Below are 18,336 nucleotides of genomic sequence, written 5' to 3' on the forward strand. Positions count from 1 at the left end.
GTCAGGTCCCTGGGGGCTAGAGCGGCAGTTATTGGAGCAGAGCAGGAACTGGACAGCCACAGGTTATGAGAGTCTACATGAGCTGGAAGGGCGGCTTGCGGCCATCATGAATCACAAACCACCTTAAACAGTGTTTTTATTCATCTTCATTAATCTGTCTTCGACAGCGGTTCCAAGCTGTTAGCTATTTCTTTGGTTGCTAAGTGTCTGCAGAGACGGAACCAGAGTTGAATCGCATACGCTGATTATGAAAGGGCCCCCCCCCCACAGACAAGTTTGTTAAGGCAAAAGAAACTCACAGCTGGGACCTTCCCTCTGGGCAAGACCGAGTCTTTTTACACGCTCCAGATTTTGCCACTGTAAACGGAAGAGGAAAAAAAAAAAATCTTAAATTTGTCTTCTTGAAAACAATAAACAGTGTTTTGATAGGATTTCCAAAAAGAAAACCTTATTAGTCCAGATAGTAACAAGCTCTCATGCAAGGAATAAGGAATAACTACCCGACAGAATTATGTAACCTACTGTGGCCAAAAAAAATGTTTAGAAAAATACTGCAACAAGCATGAACTAGGGACCTTAAAAAGCCAAGTGAAATCGGGGGGGGGGGGGGTCAAAAACTGCACATGGTTAAAGCAGTTTTCATGTGCCATCCTCACTAAACTAACTACTCAAGCTCAAGTATTCCATCTGTGACTCTCTGGGATAGCGATGACCAAGGTGCAAAAGTGACACCCCCTAGTGGAGGTAGTGTTTGTTGAGGAGTCCTGTCTAGACTTCTGTGCATTGATCCAAATTTGTATTACAGAGAATATAAAAATATGAAATTGTTCAAAGGACACACCCACACATTAAATGTTTAAAAGTTTTAATATATTAGCATACATGACACATAAAACTTGATGTTCGGTGCTCCATAGCTCCGCCCCTTGTTCATAACTGTCAGGGTCAGCCTGTGATTGGTCGTCTCAGCTCCCACCCACGGCCTCACCCAACTGCAGTGCGGTGGAGGCAGAGGTGGTTGGGGGTGATCGAACAGGACGCATGCTGAGTGGGGCATGTGAACACAAGCGAGGCGACCAATCATGAACTGCCACCAGCAGTCCCAGGGCCCACCATGACTTTTCACAGGTCACCTGTGTCAGACTATCTCCCCTCAACCAAAGATACCCGAACCGCACTTCTTTTAGAATAATCCTACAGTTTCACCACACCCCTTCCCTAAAAACCAACTATGACACAGAAATATGGAAGTGGGTTTGAAGTGGTCGTGGCCTACCTACCTGTCCCTAAAATGTATTGAACCTCATATGCGAACACTGTGGTCAGAGCTTAATAAACGGCAACACCCATGACGATGGAATGAATCTAGAAGCTCACGTAAACATCCGCCCGCCTGGACACATGCAGGCACATTCCTCTGGAGGTCACGGAACGAACACACAGCGAAGAACATGGGGGAAGAAATGTAACTACTCCAGGCACACGAGGACCCGTATTCCCTGACAACCCCATCACAGTCAAGTAACAGGCGCAACAGCTGCACCGGTGACTGAGACTGCTTACCTCCGCAGCTTGCTAGACAGGCCGGGCACTTCCAGTATGCCCAGACTGACGAGGCTTGATGGGAAATCGAAAAAGAACCTGATCCCCACCCCTCAGAAAACAACATTAGTTCCTTCAGCCTTAATCAAAGCCACAAAACCATTACACAACCGGGAGGAGTTCCACGCAGCAGGATTTCTCAGTTAGCTGGCTTAACGTAAGCTAGAAGTCACGATAGCTTAAGTTAACCCAGTTAACTGAGAAATCCTGCATCGTGGAACACCCCCCTGGTCACTTCACGGATTCACACTTAGCATTTCAGGAAGACCCTGGTAAAAGTGTTGGAACAGATCTACTGATTAGAAGTGATTGTGTGAACAAAAGGACCAAACTCTAACAACAAGATCCAGCATAAAGACTTCTGCTTCTGCATTTGGTGGATGCGCTCTCTGCACGCTGTGAATCAAAGTATTTTGACCCGATCTAGTACTTGCGTGCCTATGGCTAAGTCAGCTCAGGTAAACATTTAGGTCAGTGTAAATGTAACCTCCATGGAGGCTGCGTGAGCTGGGTGACCTCGTCACATCCTCATGTCCCTGTGAAGGAATGGCTTTATGCTTTGCCTGGAAGCCGCTGACCCCGGAACACGAGACGCCCATGTGCAGAGCCATCCAGATCCACGCCCTTGGTGTTCGCGTTTACAAAGTACTCCTCCTGGGATAGAAACGTTGATAAAAAAAGGGAAGCGTGTGAGTTAAGGTCTGGGGTGCCTGAGGTGGAAATGGAGACCTTTGAGGTTTCACTTTGTACTCTACTCCGGTTCCCCCGTGCTGTGGGAGACGTGTGGAGAACAGAGTGCCTCTCGCACTACAGAGTGCGTAAGAAAAACACAAAAAAAAAAAAAGAAAAAGAGATTCTATGTCCTGGGAACATGGCTGCCCCTCGACTGGTGGAGGCATCCCAGCTATAGGGGCTGACGGGGGACTTGCGAGACCAAAAGCCAGCCCTGCTAAAGGTCCCCAGGGTTCTGGCTACAGTTAGTACAGACCCGGACAGGGTGGTCCCAGCCCCGAGAAGGTACAGGGCGACGCTGGGGTGAGCAGTCATCGCACACGCCCTGGCCACACGCCCGGCAGTGGTGTTTGGACAGCTTGGTGCTGAACTCACACTGGCAGTAGTAACAGCACAGGATGTCCTGGTCTGGGACCCAGTAGGCAGGCCGGGCAGCGTCCTTCATCAGGCCTGGGGTGGGTTAAAATATGGACGTGACATCACAGGGTCATCTCTATGCTGCGGGACTCTAAAATATCTACAAACACCTCACTGTTTTTGCAACTTCATACAAGGTAAAAAAAAAAAAAACAATGAATATCTTCAAACAACCACCAGGGGGCAGCAAAATGAACCTGTAATATTACGTTTGAGAGATGCATTGTTAGATAATAAAATAAACAGCTAGCAGGGAAGTATCCTCTGTACTAGCTAAACACAGAAAGGTGGTACGCATCACTACACACCCAGAGGGATGTCGATGGCGGTGACCACAGCTCCCAGCGTGCTCTGCACTGCCTCGCCCACCTTCCTAGCTATCACCGTCCCGCCCTCCTCTTCCTCCAGGTCCAAATCCAGCAGCTCTGCGCGAGATGCAACCAAATACGACCGTAGCAGACAAAAGTAAAAAATATATATATATATGAAAAGACCTGAGAGGGTGTTACCTGGCCGCACGCCGCGCTGCTCAAAGCAGGCGTCGCAAACACGGACGGGCGCCAGGCCCCAGCCGCGTTCGGGCACCGGCCGGCTCTTGGAGGAGCATTCGCCGCAGAAGCCTTCGCCACAGGCACGGCAGTGGTGCTTCGTGTCATTCTCCTGGAAGACGCTGCTGCATTTGTGGCACGTCTGTCACACGAAAGCAGAACGGGGATGGGGAATCACTGACAGCTCCCCTCACCAGCCAATCCTGCGCAATATCTCATCAGAGTTAAGGGGGCGCGGCAGTTGAGGACCTAATTAAAAGTTTGGTGCTGCTTTAAGCGCCTTTTAAAGAATGCAGTGAAAAAAATATATAAGCTGTCTAGGCTGCTGCCAGTGCAGTGACATTCCTTAACTGCAAATACACTGTTGGGACTATAGGACAGGGGATATAAACAAGCCACGGACAGTAAAAAAAAATCCTCTGCTCACCAGGATGAGCGAGTTTGGCTTCCAGTAGGCTGGTGCAATCTGGTCGGTGAGCCAGGAGGTGACGGCCTTGGCAGGCTTGACGCTCAGCTCGGACACAGACTGCGCCATGAAGTTCACCCCGTCCAGGAGGCGCTGGGCCGCGTTGCTGTTGTCCTTCAGGAAGCCGTCAGACTGCAAAGGTGGGAAGGTGCCCTTGCTGGGCTCTTAATCACGTCACCGGAGGGCTTATCCGACGTCTAATCACATGACTAGATGTTTCAGGGGACTCGTCGAATATGGTGTCAAAGCCAGAAAACGGGTCAAGATGACCAGCCAGGTACGCCGTCATAACCACAAACCCAACACAGAAGACAGACCGATATGGGGCTCCGTATCTTTCTGCAAACCTTTTATTGGCATGAAATGTTAAAAAATGCACCCTTTTTAAAATTTATTTGTTCCCTCCGTTATGTAAGTACTCATTAATTATGACATATTACATATATACATATATATATGTGTGTGTGTGTGTGTGCACACGGATGATGTGTCCAGAAGCATCAGCAGATGTATTTACACACTATCTACCAATTAATTAATAAATTATTGTAATCTATTAGCTAATTTCTGAGGGTCTGCCGTAAGAGTTAGTGGTTGGGGAACAGGGACAGTCTTGTCTGTATGTTCCCTACTTCTTGTGTTTTCTTCCTTGCATAATTTAAAAATGAATAAAAATTTGTTCACAAAAAAAACAAATGCACCCTTCCATGAATGGCTTATCCTGGTCAGGGTCACAGAGGTGCCTGGAGCCCATCTCAGGCAGCACAGGGCACAACAAACAAACAAACAAACAAAATAATCAGACAGAGGCAGACAGCCAAAAGCAGAATTCAACCCTCAATCCTGGAAGTGTGAACCATCACTGTTCTCCACTGAGCCGCCATGCTGCCCTTAGTAAATACGAGCAGACAGATTTTACAGCTTCTGCCACTTCAGTATTATTGATTTGTTCTCAACATACTGAGCTTGTTTTACTGATTGTGTTACTTTTTATTCCTCCATGCATTGTACAGGTGTACAGCACTCAGGTTTGCCATCTCGTATAACCAGGAACTGTTTTATCATCAGCAGAACCACCATAATCCATAACAGCACTCTATAACCCATCATTTCTGCTCAGAGACTAATAAAGGTTGGCTATCTATCTGATATGCGATTATAAATCAATATAAAACAGACACTCGTTGACGGCAAGCGGCCCCCAGTATCTGTGCTGTGGTGACATTTACACATCACTTCCTTCCTGTCCCCCACCCCACACAAAATGGCTCCCATTCTGCCTCCCCACTCACTCAATGTGACTTCAGAGACAAGTGCAAGTTTGAAAAACATGAAGGCAACCCCCCCCCCCCCCTCCCCCAGGCTCCTGACCCCCAGCACTGGCACAGGGGACAGGGTACCAAGGCCCCCCTTCCAGATGACACTAACCCTTCACATGCCCAGCCAGCCAGCAGAGATGCAGTTTCTGACTGAACATTAAACAGACACATATTGTGGGAGGAAATGGGGGGGGGGGGGGTTCTCTTACCCCAGGCCACACATGGCGGATCTCGGTGCGGACCACAGTGTCCACGGGGTCCTGGTTCCCATACCAGTACTGGCGGCTGCGGTAGATGACGTCACAGTTCGGACACTCGATCACATACCTAAAGACACACCCAGAGAGAGGCGGGATGAGCCTTGGTTTAGCCAACTGGAATGGCTTCTGGAGGGGGGCGTGGCCAAGCTGGGCAGTCACGTTAAATAACTAAGGGATTAACTGGTAAGGGTGAAATACAACAACATACAGCTAATGCTTTGGGTAAAGCTCTGTAGATCTGAAATACATAAGCAAGTATGAAACACCCATGGGCTTATAACCAGCTAGAAATCACCTGCATTAATCTGTACCCTGACTATTAATTCCCACTAGAGATGCAGGCAATATTGGTTGAACATACTGGTATCGACCAATACTTGTTAAAAATCAAGACATCAGAATTTGTCTGCTGTGTCGATCTAGGTCAATATTGCTGACTGATATTTAGACTTTAGTTAATATTCAAAGTTAGCCGAACCAGAGCCAAACTAAAATAACGGATGTGACTGCACTGGACTATCAGCCATTTTCCAGGGTGGAGGACGAGGGATTTCATCAGTTCATTCACCACTTAAATAGGTTTCAAAGAACCAGCCCACTGGAACCCGCACTGGCAAATCCCACCCACCCCCACTACCCAGACTTCACTACTCACTGCATATTAGTAATATTCAATGAACCTATAGAGATTATCAGTGTTGGGGTTAAAAGTTCCACATTGGTGCATCACTGCGTACTGCCAAGTCCATATTGCCACCTTGGTGTCTAGCTGCTGGCCTGAAGTGATTTTCAAACATTTATATAGCTGTGCTTTGAACCAACAACCTTCATGTTACAGGCCCATGTGTTTAATTCCGGCAGCTCAAATGAAGTCCTTACCCTGACCATGCGTATCGGGCCAGGCCGAGCCAAGGCGAGTCTGAGGATGCGGACGTCTTGGGCACCACGATCACCTCCATGCCCCCCTCGTAGCACGCCTGCAGATGGGAGGGTAGTGCGGTGAGGCTGGAGCAGGCAGCGCATGGGACAGGCCTGGGATATAATGGGGGGAGGGGGGTCTACCTTGCAGGTGTAAACGCGGTTGTCGTAGTGGGCTGAGTAGCGGCAGCGGTGCTTGGCCTCATGGCTTACACCCTCCCTCAGGTGGTTCATACTGTTTCGGCAGCCGGACCTGGAGCACAGACAGGCGAGGTAGGTGTGATCCATCAAACGCCTACACTACGGCTCCCCGCCCTCCCCACCCAGAGGCCGCACCCACCCGCAGCTGAGGCACAGGCTGGAGCAGGTGAAGTACTCATCTGGGAAGAAGGAGCTGAGGGCCTGGTGCTCGTCCGGGATCTCGCCGCTGAAGCGCTCACTCAGGGCCTGCGGAGAGGGGGAAGGTTCCCCGGGCAGTTGGGTTATGGCGTCACGCCCAGACAGCCAGCGGGCACCAGGTGGGTGGTGGCCCATCACAAACCTGCAGGGCCTTAAACACGACCAGCGGTGAGCGGGGGGACCGTGTGGTGCTGTTGTCCAGCTGCTGCTCCAGGCTGCGCAGCAGGCCGCTGAAGTCAGTGGGCGGGTTGTAGGTGCGAGTGCCGCAGTAGCGCACGGAGCTGAAGGCCTCTGGGAAGCGGCCTAGCTTCCGGAAGCGCTCCTGCAGGAGCCTCTCTGCCGTCTCCCCTGGCTTGTCTATTTAAAGGTGAGAGGGGCAAAGGGGAGGGGCATGTATAGATGAGTGCCAGATACACGAACCAATAGTAGGCCAAGTTCAGCTTTCAAAGCCACAACATACACACTCATTAGTAAACAATAATGTCTTTGTACATCTGGCAGGAAAGTACAATATTCATAAATCAAAGCCCCAAAAAGACACCAAAGAGCCATTATTAATTAATCAGTTAAACTGGAAGCTGGAATTCGTTTCTGCAGAGGGAGGAGACTCTGCTGACCTGAGCCCAGGAGCTTGGTGTGGACAGTCTCGTGGAAGATGATGACAGCAGGGCCCAGCGTAGACAGAGGGACGTCGAGGCCGCATCGCGCCGTTGTGGCCTTCAGCTCTTTGGTGAAGTGCTTCAGGTACGCGTCGGAGGCGTCACCCAGGAACTTGAAGAGATCGTCGTGCAGCCGGTCGGCATGGGTGCGGTAGATGACGATGTCGGAAATGGCCAGCACCTTCAGGAGGAGCCGCGTGCGCTGGCCTTGATGGGAGCCCGCCCCCAGCAGGCCCTCCGTGTCGATGACCACCACCTTGTGGATGGGGTCCAGCGCCGCCCACACGCCCACCGTGCAGGACTCTTGGGTGGCTGAAGTCTTGAAGACCTCACGGCCCAGGAAGAAGGTGTGGTTCAAGGTGTGGGACTTGCCCTCCCCCGTGTTCCCGAAGATGGACACCACCTTGAGCAGCTGGTCAGGGGGGCAGTCCAGCTTTCTCACAAACTCGTCTTCGTCCTTCACCTGACCGGGGACCAGCTTGGTATAAATTTATTCAACAAAACAGCCCGCAGACAATTAGGAAATGAAAAAACTGATGGTCGAACAGAGATTCTGCGGTCTAATATGGCAAAAGGCTACTGATAGCTTATTGAGCTCTTTCAACCTTCGTCGTGGGTGGGCTTTTAGCCACACAAATAGACTCATCATTACTGACTGGTAGAAGAGGGAAAGACAGGTGTTGTCCAGGGACTGTCGCCGGCCTGTATTGCCAGCCAGAGAACGGTGTGCTGATTTAAATCGAGGGGAAGCAGTAACTCTACAACCCCCGATCCAAACTCACCTGCATTTCCTCATTCTCATCCACCAGCAGGAAGCTCCTGACTTTGTCCAGCAGCTGAGCCCTCAGGACCTCGGCCTCGCTGACGCCGGCGTCCACCGCTTTGGGCGGGGGGTAGGAGGCGAGCGGGTGCTTGCGTTTGTTCACACCGCTGTGCGTCCGCTTCTGGCAGTCCAGGCACAGGTTGATCTTGCAGCCCTGGCAGCGAACAGCCGCCCGGTGTCGGCCACCAGCCTCCCCCTTGCAGGAGTCGCAGAAAGGCACGTGGCCCGGCGCGACGCGGGTGCGCTCGTGGTTCTTCAGGCGCTCCTGCCGGTGGAGCTCCATCTCGCAGCGGGCGCACTGCAGGCTCTTGCACTCGTCGCACTCGAACGCCGCCTCCTCGGAGCCCCCGCAGGCATAGCTCTCCTGGCAAACCAGGCTGCCACCGACTCCAGGACCTTGGCCACTCATTATTGCTCAGTATTGAAATGATACACCTTAGTATATGGGCCGTGACCCCAAATGATTAAATATAATTATATCTACAAGTATATTCTTCACTATTGCAATCTATTTAAATATACATATACACATTTATTTTAAAGCTATTTCAAATGCTTTGTTTTTTGATCTTTATGTGTACAGTGTTGATTTTATACGCTACCCGTTTAAATAAATTTGACTCCTAGCTTTCAAATTTCAGACACCTGACTTGGCAAGACCCCTTAACAATATAACATTATTTCCCTTCGCAAAACTTCAAGTTGAAACAGTTATTCAGGCAATGAAATGCAAACGTGAGTTAAACACTGATATTATGATTTAGTGCAAACACCAATAATGCCCTTGCATCGACAACAAAAGAATGACATGAATCGACCAGGTGGTATGACTGCAATTTCCGTTTACGTTAAATGTCTAATGTCATTTAAATAAAACTTTGTCTTAAAAAACTAAACTTAGACAACATCAAAACAAACAGCCAGAATAACGAAACCTTCCCAATGAACGCGACTGGTTCACTTGCCTCTGGAGGGACCTCTGTAAACATGACATTTAAAAACTTCAATAATTTCCTAAATTGGCAAGGTAAAAAAACATACCTGAAACAAGCCCAATAGACTAAAAACCATACGTGAGACTAACTACGATGAAAAAACAGACACACCAATGACACTTCCAGGAGATCGAATTGCCCTTAATGTGCGATTAAACAAGCAAATCGTGCGGTTTACGTTCAATTTACAAGATTAGCGTTTAAAAAAGACGGAACCGGTGTGTATTGAATAATACTGTCACGAACACAGAAATCAATGTTTACCCCACAACAAAAACAGAGTCGCTCTATAAAACTGGATAGTGACTCAGTAATCCTAGCTAGCTACCGGCACGTTAACAACAGAGACACGTCTCTCTTGCCAACAGTTAAAACTTCATCACCGTCTCAGGAGTTTCAAAAAGTCGAGCTTTTCAGTAAAGTGCGGCTTTGTGTAGCGAAGGCATTGTTTTTTGTTAGCTGAGTTCCCCTCCCTGATAGACCTCCCAGAATGTTGTTGCCAGGTCAGATCAGCTGATCAGGGTATTTTCAGTCACAGGTCAAATGTCACAATGGTGTGTCTACTGTTGCATTCTGGGTAATGCAGTGTAAATCGTGTGTATAGGTGATAACGCTAACCCTTTCTTTATGTGGAAAACATTTAAGCACAGGGAAAGCGTAATTACTTCACGTCTATATTAATGAGAACATGTAGACACGCATCTGAATGGGGAGTATATAGTAACAGGGAGAATGTAGTCATTAAATGTTAATATTTTGCAGCGTTTTTCCTTCTTTGTTACTCGAGTTGCTGCGGACTACAAGTCCCATTGGTCATCTTGGATTTTGACGTTGTTTTGAATTTAAAAAAGATTTAGCAGTTTATATGCCGTATACTGTAAACTTTAACTTAATGCGGCAAACTACGCCTTCTCTACAGCGATATTTTAAAAATTAGAAATGTACCGAAAAAAAACGTAAGTTCCTTCATTTTTTTTTATCTTAAAGTGATTTTATAATATCCCCACACCTTTTCATATTTTGAATTTCCACAGTCATTATGTATGTGAAAAATACAGTATCAGACAAAATGTTTTACAACACAGTTTGGTTAAGAAAATAATAAAAGTAAATGGTGTTAAGACGGCAATCATTTTTTTCCATTAGGTGCTAGCCCTTTTTTCCTCAACGAATGAAGTATTTTGCCCATAGAAGCGTGTTTCAATTTCCCAGTTAGTGCTTTCATTTATATTCCCCTCTTAAACTTCTCTTTAAAAGATGGTCTTAACGTAAAATGAACTGCCCTTATAATCTCACGGTACTTATATCTATTCGATTTTTTTTTATTTGGAGGGCTGTTTCACATATAGATCATATATTTTGCGCCAGTAGGGGGCACTAAATATCAGACTTTTCGTAGGTTCAGAGAACTTCAGATTCGTTTAAATCTGGTCCTCGGGACTTTGCCAGGTTTCGTTCCAGCCATGAATGGCTGTTAGAAAGCAGCGATCGGTTTGTCAGAAATGGTCACATCTACTCATTAGTCAGTCGCTGAATTCTCATATGCTGCTCATGCTTAATTAAATGAAGTACATTTTTTTCATTTTCTGAATGACGGACTAAAGAAAGAAAACGGTAACATAAGAAATGCAATGCAACTATAATTAAACTATAACACTATAAGGACATGTCAACTTTAACTATTCATTTATGGAACACACACGCACACACACACACACACACACATATATATATATATATATATATATATATATATATATATATATATATCACCCTGACCAATGTTGAGAACCTGTACTTGACAGAAACTGCAAGTGCTCTTCAAGGAAGATTAAAATCTTATTCCTGTCAAAGGTTCGCTTAACCTGGCAAACCTGTTTCCGAAGGTTTTGAAAAGGGAGATCAGACGAGGAACAACAGTTCAGTCTTTCCCATAATTATTTTCCTATGTACACTCATTATGCCATGTGAGAATATTTACCTAATATGATCCATGACCCTTTAAAGCAAACCTCGGTGTGAGTATAATCAGATTATCTCCAGATTCTTCTGGAGAGAATAGCTCTATGCACGGTAAGTTTATACATTTTTCTGAGACCTCTATCTGTAGCACAAAACTGGAAGCCATATGTTTTATCTACCCTCTTCATTCTGAAATACCTGCCCGGTTACCAAAGTAAGAAGCACTAGTTCCATTGTGCATCATTCTGCCTGTACTCTTAAGAAAAAGGGACTCTGTCGGTGCTCTCTCTTTTTCGTATGTTACTGAATAGCTGCAGGCCACCTCGCCGACACACAGCGAGAGCTCTTCCCCAGTTGGCTTCATCACATTTTCTATGGTTTTCATAGCCCTGTTAAGTTGAAACAGCTATGTTTTCTCTCACTATCCATCTCATTATTGCTTTGACAAGTACCTATTAAAGTCTTCTTTACTGACACATTATTACCCAATCCTATAGTACCAGGTGTCTTGCAAACTAGAGTCTAACTGGCATTCATTGTTTTGTTTGATATGAATTTATTGCATATAACTATCTTTAGCAAGTGAAAGCAAAAGTCCCATTTTGCTATGTAACACTACCTGAGATTTCCTTCTCGCAGATTTCATGACTATCTACCAGGCAGAAGCAGTTTAACTTGCTAATCAAGTGGGCCAAAGTCCTACCACTTCCCTGCCTGCGTTTTTCCCTCCATGTGGGTCACCATTTGTATGTCCCTGGGGTGCGAGGCCCCGGAGGGAGCAGGGAGAGAAATTTCACGGCTCTGTTTTGGTCAGCACGTCGGGGTGGTGGCGAGGGCCCCCAGCAGGTTAACGGTTCTACCAGCGGGTGTGAAACAGCCAGGAACTGGGCCTGAGGTGTGAACTCGGGAGTGTCCTGACCCACACCTCATCCCTTATAAACAGAGATCATAAACCCCCACCCCCCCGCCACACACACACCCTTTAAAGATAGATAATACACTTTTTATCTGTGATGTCTGTTTGTTTAGAGCAGTGTCTCCCAAACCAGTCGTCAGGGACCCACAGCTTGTCCACGTTTTTGCTCCCTCTGAGCTTCTTGCCAGACAGTGCATGTTTTTGCTCCCTCCCAACTCCCTACAGGGAGCTAGGAGGGAGCAAAAACATGGACCGGCTATGGGTCCCCGAGGCCCGGACTGGGAAACACAGGTTTAGAGCGTTAATTGGCTTCAGTCTGGCCATTTCCACCTCACCTTAATCTGTCTCATTCGATCCATCCGTGTGAGAAGTGATAATGGTTTGGCCCTGGGGGTCTCCATGTGTAGCATAAACACATATTCCTGTAATAACAGAAAATGTGTGTCATGTAGCAGTTTATCCTCCATAACAGAAGCCACCACCCCTGGAAGGGGACAGATTGATGGATTGGGGACGGAGCCGCAAGGCTGAGGGTTTCCCGCTGAGTGTCTTCAGCAGGAAACCGCCCCTCTAAGCCGGGAGTCTCCCCCCAACTTGCTTCTCAGGATGGGGGCAGGGAAGGTGGGCGGGGGAGATGATACACCCACCCTACACCAGTGCCCACACAGTGCCTGAAGTGAAAAAGTGTGACATTTATAAGGGATGACAGAAGAGCTAAAGCTATAGCACCCTCCTGCCCCCTCCCCCCCCCCACCCCTAGACCTGAGGGGCCACCACTTTCAATCCTGCCTCTGAATTTCTGGAGCAGCAGTGCTACTCTGCTCTGGGCTATGTGCTAATGACAGCCAGAGAATTATTATGTTACAGAGTCTAATAATAATTCAAATTACAGTACTGTGCCTTGCACTCCGCTCATTGGTAGCCACTCAAAAGTTCACACAAAAGCCTTTTATCTTCCCCTGCCTTGCAAAGCTACGCTATGTTCTTTTTTTTTTTTTTAATAGCCATGGTTTTTGACTTGCCCTAACCTCCTTAGGAACAAAAGGCTTCCCGAAACTCCACCTACACAGACAGCCCTCCCCTCTTATTGGTCTGTAGCCTAAATTACCGTCAGTTGTGTTGTGTTTGAATTTTGGCTCAGGGCTTTCGATAACGCCTTCTCCCATGTGATGGGCGATTGCTGTACGCTGACAGGTGTCTCTGTTTCTCTTTCTCTCTCTCGCTGTAGTCGGAGGTCACCTGCCTGCTGGGGTTTTGTCTGGTATGGCTTGTTTTTTTTCTTCCCATAATCCTTTGATCCCAGAGGCCCTCATCAGTTGCGGTGGGCAGGCGGGCAGGCAGGCTCTGTCCACACCTAGGCTTCCTGTTGGAATCCCATCCCCGACAACTGGAACAGATCGATTTTCAATCCTTTACAAACAAACTCTTTGAACCTGTGTTTGTGGGTGGGTCTGTTAAGGAGAACAAACAACTACCTTTCCCCACCCAGTCTCCAGACAGGTAGCTCCAGTAACCCAGTATGTGATGGTATACGTATCTATCCTCCTTGAATATGCCATACAAGACCCAGAAAGGTTGTCACAGTTGTAGCATGCACTGGTTCATCTTACATTATCATCCAGTATCTATAGTTTCTGACTTAACTTCCTAATCAGTTTATGTGACTTTAGGGTGTAAAAGTTTAGGATCTGTGACATCATACTTATTAGAATCATACTACTGTATTTATGTCCGGCAAATGGTTTCGGTGAAGGTGGCGTCCCCTGGAGCTCACTTGGGGTATTGTCCCACATTTCGAGCAGGCGGCGACCTAAGGCTCAGCTGCTGTTGCTCACCTGCAGCTGACGGTACTTGTGCTGTCGCGTTTGGAAAGGCGACCTTCATGAATCATCTCAGGAAAACAGATGCTGAGTCACAGACATCCTTCACCCAGACAGCTGGGAAGATGGCGGATTTCTGGGCTTAAATATCTTAAGATACTTGAATAGTTGTCTCACCTGGTTGTTGACTGGGACTTGAAATTTTGAAAAGGTCTGTCACTGTATTTACAAACCAGAGGACATAATAGATTCTTCTTTCACTATGCTGTAGATAAATGAACACCACGCATACCATAAATTATGAATCTATTATTAGCACCCCTTGTGAAGATTTGTTAAAAGGTTTGGAAAAAAATCCACCTTTTGGTGAAGTAGCTTCATCTCACACTGAAAAACTGAGAAGAATCCAGGGGCCTAGCAGCCCAGATGATCTGGAGAGATTCTGTAAAGAGAAATGGACTCAGATGCCCTGCTTGGTATTCCCCAACCATATCAAACGCTATAGGAGACTCAGTGCTGTTACACTGGCAAAGGGAGGTTCTATTACATGCTGGGGTTCCAATAATTGTGGCACATGTGTTTTTGTTGAAAATAATTATTTCTTTTTTTATTTCAACGGATTTTTCTCATTTTCTCAGTGTGAGATGAAGCTACTAACCATTTACAAATCTTGACAAAGGGTGGCAAATAATTGCGGAGGGCACTGTACTTGGACTGAGCAAAGGTTTAAATTTTATGGTTGCCCATCTGGTGGTATTTAACTCTAGGGACGAATTCGTTGTCCTACAATGAAAGCCACACCTTACCTGTGACCTTTAAAAGAGGCTTGAGATGTACCCAGGCTGACATCACCAGCTTCCAGCTACAAAAGGATCCAAACGGTGTGTTATCTAAAAAGATCTGGGGGCAGGATTTTTGCCATACTTCTCCTGGGAGGTGTGTGGGCATCTGTTTCCTGCTGCGTTTGCGAAGTGTAACTTTCTTTCATTCTTTGTGAATATGGCCGTGGCTCTGAACACCAGGTTTTATTCCATGTCTGCCAAATTAGCTGTCAAAGGCAGGACACAATGGCCTGGGGGGGGTGGGGGAGGGGGGGGGGTCAGCAGTATTATTAGGTTAATCTCTCCTTTTGCGAATGACTCCTTAAACCTGGTTGAACAGCAAGACGGGGGCGGCACAGTGAATAAGAGCCTCTTACAAAAGGGTCGGCTTCCCTCGCTGGGCCGAGCGCAGCTGTCAAATGGCCCAGCCGAGCCCAGCGTCTTTTTCCACCCCCCAGGACTGAGCTGGGGCCTGAATTCCCGAAATCAGCCCCATGCGGCACAGGGTTGCAGAGCGGATTTCCACAGGACCAGCTGTTTACCTGTGAGGACATAAACCTGTAACCAAAAAGCTGTTGAAGAGGAACCCTATTGTTAAACTCTTGAACACAGTACATGACTCAAATTTTTCCAACCAATTACCAAACAGCAGTGTGTGGCTCAGTGTTGTGAGTCAAAGCCTGGGAGTGTTACTGCATGATTGGCCCTTAAGTGAGGCCCTTAGGCCCAGTTGCTCCAGGGACTGGTTGACCCTCCTTTCTCAACTGTACATTTCATTGAATCAAAGTTTCTGCTAAACAAAAATAAGTAAGCAGAGGTTGATAACTCAGGTCCAGAAAGTTAATACCCAAGATTTTGTTTCAGCCAACGTGTTGAGTACCCTGTCACTATGACTCTGTATACTGAACTGGTTGGTTGAAACAAACTCATGGACTGGATTTTTACTTCTGGACCTGAACTATCCACCAATATACGTGAGTTACTTTTGATGAAAACACCAGCAGGAAGGCAGGAATTCCCGGGTATCTGTCAAAAACAGGTGTTTCAGAGGAAGGTGTGGATGCTTTTAATCTGAAAGCAGGAAGAACAGACAGACTAAAGTTTCAGCATTATTCTGATGAACCAGAGGAAAGCCCCATGTTCACAGGAGCGCCCTGTATTCAGGCAAGGAAAACATTACGGAAATGCTGAAATCAGAAACGTCATTCAAGTGTCACATTTTATCGTCACGTGTTTTTAATCCGCTTCCTCCCAAAGGCTGTATTCGGCTGTGCTGTCACTGGTCTCCGAAAGAGCGCAGTCTCCTTTGTACTTGCTGCGTGGTCATCCATCCTCACAGAGAAGAGAAGAATCTGGACCCTCGTGGAAGCCGGGGTTCCCTTGGATGGGAGCCAACCGTTTCGTGGCCCGGAGCAGCAGCTCAGTGTTTTGAAGGAAGCTTAGATGACCGGTTCGTCGGGGTCACCGATGAGCTCATCTGGTCTGACAGGCTTTGGAGTCTGAATGGAGGCCTGGCGCCGGTCGGACCTGCTTGGTGAGGAAATGACAGCAGGCTGCACTTGCCGTTACAACAGCTGAGCTAAACAAGCCTGAGCACTGGATATGTTACTCAGCCCCTAATTAAATGGCACCTTGCATTGAACAGGGCAGCCATTGTTCATTTCGGTATGGAATTGGCGCAAGGGCCTGGCCAGGAATGAGTTGAAGATGATTTTTTTTTAATATTATTGTAGTACTGAAGACCAGTTTAATAATTCACAACATTCTTCTTTTAGCATCCTGGCACACAAGAGTTGGTCATCCTCCAGACACAAGCAGAACATTCTGGGTTTCCCCGCATGACCTGCCAAAAGACCTCCCTGATTTTACGCTTCTGCAGCCAGTGGAAGAGCAAACAGTTTCAAAGGCGAACCTCACCCAGGCCTTATGGGTCCTGGACTATTTAGCTCTGGTGCTGAAATCTACCTGCTGATGATAAACTATGTGTCATAGACAGTTACAGCTCATGCATCATGAATAATGATGTGAGCAGAAGGCAGTGCGTCATGTCACATGACACCTGGCTACATGATTAGTATGAAGCCATGAACTGTAGCATAAATGGGAACCACCTTTAATCCAATTAGACCTCTGTGGCCAAAGGCCTTATTTAAAGGGCTTTTCTCGTGTAAATTTGCCACCTGAATGTGACAGCAGGCAGCCAATTTAAAAGTCTTCTCCCACTCCCTCCCTCCCCACTCCCTGCCCCCTGCCCCCCCTCCCACACACACACACACACACACACACTCTCAAAATTTATGGCCTCCCCAGTCTGTTGGACACAATGTGTCTCTCATTGCTTTGGGCCATGCAGCAAAACCCCCCAATGTTTCACCCCAGCCGTGATGCAGCCCTACCCAGTCCTCTCCCTCCATGTCTCTTTGTGTCACACGTGACCTGACAAGCTGTGGATTCAAAAAACAAACCAGTCAGCCTGTACTGTGTACGAGTTCATTTCCCGGGGGCAGCACAGGACAGCACTGTCAGTATTACCGGGCAGCTTGGAGCCTGTCTTTGGTGAAATCTTACATTCTGAGCCCTAAGCAGACCACAGAAACTAAGCAGACCAGAACCAGTCGTATTTGAAATGACTCACTGAACAATGCATTTGTTTGTACGTTATAGTCAGGTATTAATTGCTTAATGGAACCAAAAAAAAAATTGGAAGTGCATAAATTCACATGTCTGACTGAAAAATAATTGAGGTTTAAAGTTATAAGCCTTTTTTTTTTGACGATGTGTGTGAGAATTTAAATAATTACTGTCTGCCCCACTACATCTCATTTCCATAACTATGGACATTATCCCAAGGCCCCCTTATAATTGTTTTAGGACCCCACAGGTGGCCCCAAAGTGTCTCTCTTCCTCCCTCTCTGTTCCACGTGCAGCCAGGGTTACTAAAGCCCGTATAGAGCTAATGCTTTACATTAAAAGCCCTGTGAGTCAAGTTACATTGGGTTCATGTTTTATTAATGGATGCAGGTCTCTTTAATCACACCCTGCATTTTCACTTGTCACTATTTTGCGTTCTTCTTTCTTTATTTGTATCCCGGCCAATCCAGTGAGGATGGTGTTAGACCAGGTGCCACCTCGGTGATGCGCCCATGGGACGTGCATTCTGATTGGATAAGGATCCTATGGTCCATCCCTCCACGGCCACTCACATACAGCAGTGCTGCAGGCAGTGACCGTCCTCTCCGCCCTGCATTTGAAAGTTTACCTATAGAATCCCCCCACCCCCACAGTCTTAAATCACTGAACCCCCACCGATGTAGTCTGAATGCATCTTCAACAATGGCTATTATTCTAAATAGTCAGGGCAGTTCCTCACATTTAGTCATTAAATTAAAGAAAACATTATAGTCTTTTAAAATCTGCTGTCTATTCTAGATTTAATGACTCCTCTAATGGGTAATTATTAATTGCAATAATAATTATTACATGTTGAATTCTGTATTTTTTCTTGACATGGCGTCCTATAGAGCACATTCTGTACCATACACATGCATACTTATGATACGTAGACAGACTTTCACTGAGTGGTGATTCACTGTTGCAATTAATCATAAACCATCTTAGGCTACCTTCAGTTTGCGGTGCTGGTCCGTGCCCCGGGGGGGTCGCATTGTCATGCCCGCCT

At 47.0% G+C, this 18,336-nt stretch overlaps 1 protein-coding gene and 1 long non-coding RNA gene across 2 annotated transcripts; one reads left to right on the forward strand and one right to left on the reverse strand.

Moving 5' to 3' along the window:
* Window positions 1-848: 848 nt before the first annotated feature.
* Window positions 849-9,678, reverse strand: zfyve1 (zinc finger, FYVE domain containing 1). Its single transcript, XM_023802407.2, has 11 exons — window positions 8,103-9,678; window positions 7,279-7,783; window positions 6,804-7,018; window positions 6,603-6,709; window positions 6,407-6,515; window positions 6,224-6,321; window positions 5,294-5,411; window positions 3,727-3,897; window positions 3,261-3,441; window positions 3,060-3,176; window positions 849-2,784 (listed from the first exon to the last, which is right to left on the reverse strand). Exons 1-11 carry the CDS (start codon window positions 8,550-8,552, stop codon window positions 2,552-2,554), a joined length of 2,304 nt encoding a protein of 767 aa, XP_023658175.2. The 5' UTR covers window positions 8,553-9,678; the 3' UTR covers window positions 849-2,551.
* A 122-nt stretch (window positions 9,679-9,800) lies between these two features.
* Window positions 9,801-17,647, forward strand: LOC111838928 (uncharacterized). Its single transcript, XR_002836993.2, has 3 exons — window positions 9,801-10,094; window positions 15,915-16,191; window positions 16,433-17,647. It is a non-coding gene; the product is annotated as an uncharacterized lncRNA (long non-coding RNA).
* Window positions 17,648-18,336: the final 689 nt, after the last annotated feature.

Source organism: Paramormyrops kingsleyae, chromosome 14 (assembly GCF_048594095.1).
Source record: "Paramormyrops kingsleyae isolate MSU_618 chromosome 14, PKINGS_0.4, whole genome shotgun sequence".
Lineage (NCBI taxonomy): Eukaryota > Metazoa > Chordata > Actinopteri > Osteoglossiformes > Mormyridae > Paramormyrops > Paramormyrops kingsleyae.

Bases quoted from the DNA above. Each gene is read 5' to 3' on its own strand.
- zfyve1 (XM_023802407.2), bottom strand. From the start codon at position 8,552: ATGAGTGGCCAAGGTCCTGGAGTCGGTGGCAGCCTGGTTTGCCAGGAG. The intron at 3,442-3,726 runs GTGAGCAGAGGA...TTCGTGTGACAG, and splicing joins AGCCAAACTCGCTCATCCTG to ACGTGCCACAAATGCAGCAG. The intron at 2,785-3,059 runs GTGTGTAGTGAT...AACCCACCCCAG, and splicing joins CGCCATCGACATCCCTCTGG to GCCTGATGAAGGACGCTGCC.